Raw genomic sequence first — 7,500 nt, 5'->3', positions numbered from 1 at the left:
GAGAGAGAGACATAAAAAGAACATTCCAATGACAGCAAGAAGTAATTCACAGATGAATTACTTGATTGAGAGATTATAGTGAGTTAAAAAGTGTCTTTATCCAAGATTTATAAACAGATGTTAGTGTGTGTGTGTGTGTGTGTGTGTGTGTGTGTGTGTGTGTGTGTGTGTGTGTGTGTGTGTGTGTGTGTGTGTGTGTGTGTGTGTGTGTGTGTCAGTTTATCATCTTGTTTCATCAATAAGAATCCATCATTATTATTTATCTCCCCTCATTCACACACAGACACACACACACACACAGACACATATACACACACACACACACACACACACAGATAGACACATATACACACACACAGACACATATACACACACACACACACACACACACACACACACACACACACACACACACACACACACACACACACACACACACACACACACACACACACACACACACACACACAGACACATATACACACACACACACACACACACACACAGACAGACATATATACACACACACACACACACACACAGACACATATACACACACACACACACACACACACACACACACACACACACACAGACACATATACACACACACACACACACACACACACACACACACACACACACACACACACACACACACACACACACACACACACACACACACACACACACACACACACACACACACACACACACACACACACACACACACAGACACATACACACACACACACACACACAGACACACACACACAACACACAAGTTTCATTTCTACAGGATCTTTGAGTTTAATTATTAACGCTGGGGAAGTGTCTACGGTATAACAACCAGAACCATTCAGTGAATAAAATAAATATCTAAAAAGATAAAAAGCTGAACTGTGTTTCAGACGCCGGAGGAGATCGATCAGCTGACTGTTGATGAAGACCTGAACGACATCGAGAGAGCCGTCTACCTGCTCAGGTGAGACTCAGGTTTCCTCAGAAACTGTAAACTGTAGCCGACGCGTTCTCATCAACCACACCGTACGGTCAACACGTTCTCATCAACCACACCGTACAGTAGAGATGTTCCGATACCAGTATTGGCTCCGATACTGCCTAAAACGCTGGTATCTGTATCAGGAAGTACTGGAGTTTATGCACCGATCCGATACCACATAATAAAGCCCTAAAGAAAATCTACGTTAAAGTAGTTTATTTATGTTATTTTTCCGTTATAACTGACTGTCAAACTGGATAAAAAAAGAAAGTTCTGTGGCATTCATTGTTTGTGTTTGTTCATGTTTCACAAAGAGTTTAACCTGAGCCAGACCGACAACAAAGATAGAAATCATATCACATCCATACAGGGATAGTAGTTGTTAAAACATAATAAAATATATGACACACTGGTATCGGATCGGTACTCTACCTGCTGTTAATACAGCAGGTAACCAGCCAGCCAGTAGTTACCTGTCCTTGAGTTTGGGGGGCGGGGCTTCTGAAGGGGAGCTGTTTGGGGGCGGAGCTTCTGAAGGGGAGCTGTTTGGGGGCGGAGCTTCTGAAGGAGAGCTGTTTGGGGGGCGGAGCTTCTAAAGGCGTGCTGTTTTTGTTTGGCAGTTGAGTTCAAATATCAACAATCTTTACGCAGCATCGCTTACTGCACCTTTAAGTTCAGGACAAGATGGTGTTGGATTAAAACACTCCCGGGACATGACCTCCTCCCTAAGCTACACGCTTAGCTGTTGTGTTTCATGTCGATGTCTTTCCTGTTGATGTATTTCCTGTCGATGTGTTTCCTGTTTCCTGTCAGCGTGGGTCAGGAGGTGCAGAGAGCAAGCGTCATCAGTAACCTGCCGAGCCTCGTCCGGCAGAATCCAGCCGAGACCTTCCGCCGGGTCGTTCCAAAGGTCCGGGTACGTACTCCTGCTGTCAGGTAACCTGTCATCCAGGTAACAGGTGTGTCATCCAGGTAACCTGTCATCCAGGTAACCTGTCATCCAGGTAACAGGTGTGTCATCCAGGTAACCTGTCATCCAGGTAACCTGTCATCCAGGTAACAGGTGTGTCATCCAGGTAACCTGTCATCCAGGTAACCTGTGGTACCAGGTAACAGGTGTGTCATCCAGGTAACCTGTGGTACCAGGTACCAGGTGTGTCATCCAGGTAACCTGTCAGCCAGGTAACCTGTGGTAACAGGTAACAGGTGTGTCATCCAGGTAACCTGTGCTGTCTGACCACTCAGGAAGTCCTGAACGGAGCCGGAGCAGACATCCAGCTGGCAGCGGCCGCCTCGTTCCTCACCATCCTGCAGGATGACATCATCCTGATCCACACGCACACCTTCTCCATCCTGAAGACCGTCCTGCTGCACCTCAACCACCGAGACACAGGTAAGGTCTCAATAAAGTTTCATACAAGTCAAAAGAACTGAAAAATACTTCGCACATCTATAACTTGAGACACAGAGAAACTGTCTGACTTTAACTTGCAAATATAAATGTAATAGTTTCAGTACCATCATCAGGTAAAATGGTCTAGTACCAGTCACACGCTGGCATTTACGATGTGTGTGGGTGTGTGTGTGTGTGTGTGTGTGTGTGTGTGTCTGTGTGGGTGTGTGTGTGTGTGTGTGTGTGTGTGTGTGTGTGTGTGTGTGTGTGTGTGTGGGTGTGTGTGTGTGTGTCTGTGTGTGTGTGTGTGTGTGTGTTTGTGTGTGTGTGTGTGTGTGAGACAGTGGTGAGCAGCGCCTGGTTGGAGACTCTGCTGTGGGCCATCAGCGCCCTGCCCAAAGAGACCATCAAACAGGAGGTACTGGGATCTTTACACAGGAAATACTGGGATTACTGGGATCTTTACACAGGAAGTAGTGGGATTACTGGAATCTTTACACAGGAAGTCTGAATTCTGCAGATTTCCTTTCGGATCACTGCTGAAATCTATAAACAAATCGGATTCCATCTGGCACTTCTGATTATTTATCAGTTAAAAGTGTGACTTTGTGACAGTCTGGGCAACTAGATGATTCTGCATCCCTGTCTGTCTGTTTGTCTGCCTGTCTGCCTGTCTGTCTGTCTCTCTCTCTGTCTGTCTGTCTGCCTGCCTGTCTGCCTGCCTGTCTGTCTGCAGGTGCTGAACCCTCTCCTTTACCAGTCCCAGCTGTCTCACTCTCTTCAGGCTCGTCTGGCCAGCTGTCGGATTTTGGGGAAAGTCGCCTGCAAGTTCGACTCCCACATGTGAGCTACGACACCGAGTACATACCGCACCATTCTTTATGCTAAGCTAAGCCAGCTGTCATACTGCACCATTCTTTATGCTAAGCTAAGCCAGCTGTCATACTGCACCATTCTTTATGCTAAGCTAAGCTAGCTGTCATACTGCACCATTCGTTATGCTATGCTAAGCTAGCTGTCATACTGCACCATTCTTTATGCTAAGCTAAGCCAGCTGTCATACCGCACCATTCTTTATGCTAAGCTAAGCCAGCTGTCATACTGCACCATTCTTTATGCTAAGCTAAGCCAGCTGTCATACTGCACCATTCTTTATGCTAAGCTAAGCCAGCTGTCATACTGCACCATTCGTTATGCTATGCTAAGCTAGCTGTCATACTGCACCATTCTTTATACTAAGCTAAGCTAGCTGTCATACTGCACCATTCTTTATACTAAGCTAAGCTAGCTGTCATACTGCACCATTCGTTATGCTATGCTAAGCTAGCTGTCATACTGCACCATTCTTTATACTAAGCTAAGCTAGCTGTCATATTGCACCATTCGTTATGCTATGCTAAGCTAGCTGTCATACTGCACCATTCTTTATGCTATGCTTAGCTAGCTGTCATACTGCACCATTATTTATGCTATGCTAAGCTAGCTGTCATACTGCACCATTCTTTATGCTATGCTAAGCTAGCTGTCATACTGCACCATTCTTTATGCTATGCTAAGCTAGCTGTCATACTGCACCGTTCTTTATGCTATGCTAAGCTAGCTGTCATACTGCACCGTTCTTTATGCTATGCTAAGCTAGCTGTCATACTGCACCGTTCTTTATGCTATGCTAAGCTAGCTGTCATACTGCACCATTCGTTATGTTATGCTAAGCTAGCTGTCATACTGCACTATTCTCTATGTTATGCTAAGCTAGCTGTCATACTGCACCATTCGTTATGTTATGCTAAGCTAGCTGTCATACTGCACTATTCTCTATGTTATGCTAAGCTAGCTGTCATACTGCACCATTCTTTATGCTATGCCAGGTGGGTGCTACACATGCCCCCCCCACCCTGAAGCGCTTTGAGTGTCTATCATAAAGCTACATAAATGTAATGTATTATTATTATTAGTTGTCAAATATTAAAAAATAAATAAAACAAAACTCTAGTACACAACTAAATAACAGTTGTGTTGTTGACCTGGTTTGACACTAACAGGCAGTGTTGTAGTCAAGATCACCTAAACTGAGACCAAGTCAACACCAAAACCAGAGTCTATCGAGGCCGAGACTTTGAGGGGTTCAGAACGACACTTTGAGGGGTTGAGACCTAGTCAAGACCGAGACTTTGAGGGGTTTAGAACGACACTTTGAGGGGTTGAGACCTAGTCAAGACCGAGACTTTGAGGGGTTTAGAACGACACTTTGAGGGGTTGAGACTGAGACTTTGAGGGGTTGACACCGAGACTTTGAGGGGTTGAGACCGAGACATTGATGGGTTGAAACCGAGACTTTGAGGGGTTCAGACCGAGACTTTGAGAGGTTCAGACCGAGTCAAGACCAAGACTTTGAGGGGTTCAGACCAAGACTTTGAGGGTTTGAGACTGAGACTTTGAGGGGTTGACACCGAGACTTTGAGGGGTTGAGACCGAGACAATGATGGGTTGAAACTGAGACTTTGAGGGGTTCAGACCAAGACTTTGAGGGGTTGAGACCAAGACTTTTAGGAGTTTAGACCGAGTCAAGACCGAGACTTTGAGGAGTTGAGACCGAGACTTTGAGGGGTTTAGACCAAGTCAAGACCAAGACTTTGAGGGGTTCAGACCGAGACTTTGAGGGGTTGACACCGAGACTTTGAGGGTTTGAGACTGAGACTTTGAGGGGTTTAGACCGAGTCAAGACCGAGACTTTGAGGGGTTCAGAACGACACTTTGAGGGGTTGAGACCGAGACTTTGAAGGGTTGAGACCGAGACTTTGAAGGGTTGAGACCAATACTTTGAGGGGTTGAGACCGAGTCAAGACCTAGACTTTGAGGGGTTGAGACCGAGACAAGACCAAGACCAAGACCAGACAGGTAGAGCTTCTTCTCCTGTCTCCTGCATTTACTTTGTTGGGAGTGCGTGTTAAAGGGTCTGGGAGAAGTGATTAACAGTAACAAATTTCAAATTAGAAATTAATCAAGTTATTGGTTGCATTTGAAGCAGGACGTTTTACATCCAATCACAGTAATGCAGGGGCAATTTAGTGGTATCCCTGCAGTCCTCTTTATCCGAGACAAGACTGAGACTTTCAGACGGTGTTCTAGTACTACAACAGTGCCAACAGGTGTGTTGTTGACATGTTGACCTGGTCTGACACTAACAGCTGTGTTTCCTGTGTGTCAGAGTGAAGAAGGAGCTGCTGCCGTTGGCTCGGTCTTTATGTCAGGATGAGGACTTGGAGGTCCGAGCCTGCATGTGCCGTCAGCTGGAGAGCATCGCCAGAGCCAGCGGGTAAACTTCACCAAACACAAAGCAAACACCCCGACAGAGACACACTAACCGTGACAGTTTGTGTATCTCTGTCCCTTTAGGGTGGATGACACCCGGACGGAGCTGCTTCCTGAACTGGTGGAGCTGGCCGGAGACGAGGAGAGCAGCGTCCGGCTCGCCGCCTTCGACACCGTCATCAACCTGCTAGAGATGATGGACAGCGGTAAGTCACCCGTCAAGCCTGTCGCCCATCAAGCCTGTCGCCCGGCAACACTGTTTCCTAAACACTGTTTCTTGAACGCTGTTTCTTGAACGCTGTTTCCTTAACGCTGTTTCCTTAACGCTGTTTCTTGAATGCTGTTTACTAAATGCCAGTTCAGAGCAAAGATTCGTGTTAAGACGAGTTTAAAGTTTAGGGTGTTTTCACACCGACAGCCTTTAGTTCGGTTGAATCGAACTAGAGTTCGTTTGCCCCGCTGGTGCGGTTCATTTGGGCAGGTGAGAACGCGACAATCGAACTCTGGTGCACACTAAAAGCAGACCAAACAAGCGTACCGAGACCTGCTTGAAGAGGTGGTCTCGGTACGCTTTCAATCGAACTCTGGAGCGGTTCGTTTGTGGTGAGAACGTGATCCGTACTCGAACCGCACCAACTATATGTACTCCGCAAGTCTGAGCTAATGTTTCCTGTAGTCAGGTGTGTTTAGCAATCTGCGATGCAGCAGAGCAGCAAGCTGTAGCAGCTTGCAGTGTTTCTATCACAGAAATAGACTGCAGTCAAGTTTGCCGTCCGTCACTTGTATCTCCGTGGTCAAACCAGCTGCTGCTAAAGTTGGAGACAGACGCCGGCAGAGCAGAGCGAAGTCTCGGTGACCAGAGCAGATGTAGTAACGTCTCTTGCGAAACAATGTCTGGTAATTTTAATGAAATGAGCTGGTTTGACCACTAGACCAGAATACAGGACCTTCTTCCTGTATTTACTTTCTTACTTAGAGCTGGACGTTCTTGCCTGTATTGTAATGATGCATTTTGGTACGCTTGGATTTGGTACGCTTGGATTTTTCCAGGTGTGAAACCAAACCAAACCAAACCGACCGAGGGCAAATCGCTCCAAGTTTACTAACTCACCAACTGATTCGGACCAAAGCAAACGAACTACAGGTGTGAAAACGCCCTTAGTCTCCTTGCAAGACTCCAGTCTGAAGCGTTCTGAAAGCTGTTTCCACCAATAAGACGAGACAGTGTATAATCTGCATAGAAACCACTCTCTGGACTTCCTAACCCCTAAGGGGTTTTCATCTCGTTGTGAATCTTTGGTCTGAGTTGGGCTTTCGACAGTGAAGTTAAATGAACAGAAACAGAAACAGATCATGGACTTCCAGCTTTCTCCTCGCTCTCAGATGACAGACTCCACATCGTGGTTCCCATGGTGATGGCGGCGTGCGAGGTGTCGTCGCAGGCAGACGAAGCCGTCGTGGCGTCTCTGTCGTTCCAGTTTGGGAAGCTGTGCAGCGGACTGGCAGGTGAAACTCAGCGCTAATGTCACACAAAAGAAACAGTAGAGACGAGATTAGAATCTGTGGAGGCAAATTCTGAAATACTGAAACTAAATCAGAGTTGCACGGTTAGTGTCTCCACACAGTGAGAAGGTGGCACGGTTAGTGTAACCACACAGCAAGAAGGTGGCACGGTTAGTTTCTCCACACAGCGAGAAAGTGGCACGATTAGTGTCTCCACACAGTGAGAAGGTGGCACAGTTAGTGTTACTACACAGTGAGAAGGTGGCACGGTTAGTGCAGTGAGAAGGTG

The 7,500-nt window shown here is 46.6% G+C and overlaps 1 protein-coding gene across 1 annotated transcript in view; it reads left to right on the top strand.

The window, feature by feature from the left end:
- The window catches only part of ppp4r4 (protein phosphatase 4, regulatory subunit 4), a 23,723-nt gene that overhangs the window by 640 nt on the left and 15,583 nt on the right, over positions 1-7,500 (top strand). The window contains exons 2-9 of the mRNA XM_078274652.1: positions 912-985; positions 1,817-1,919; positions 2,249-2,396; positions 2,741-2,814; positions 3,133-3,239; positions 5,605-5,712; positions 5,793-5,914; positions 7,092-7,214. Coding sequence (XP_078130778.1) covers positions 912-985; positions 1,817-1,919; positions 2,249-2,396; positions 2,741-2,814; positions 3,133-3,239; positions 5,605-5,712; positions 5,793-5,914; positions 7,092-7,214 — 859 coding nt within the window. The remainder of the gene's footprint in view (positions 1-911; positions 986-1,816; positions 1,920-2,248; positions 2,397-2,740; positions 2,815-3,132; positions 3,240-5,604; positions 5,713-5,792; positions 5,915-7,091; positions 7,215-7,500) is intronic.

This window comes from Sander vitreus, chromosome 18 (assembly GCF_031162955.1).
Source record: "Sander vitreus isolate 19-12246 chromosome 18, sanVit1, whole genome shotgun sequence".
In the NCBI taxonomy this organism is placed as follows: Eukaryota; Metazoa; Chordata; class Actinopteri; order Perciformes; family Percidae; genus Sander; species Sander vitreus.
Note: the sequence above shows the minus strand (reverse complement) of the source record. Positions and strands in the feature narration are given on the sequence as shown.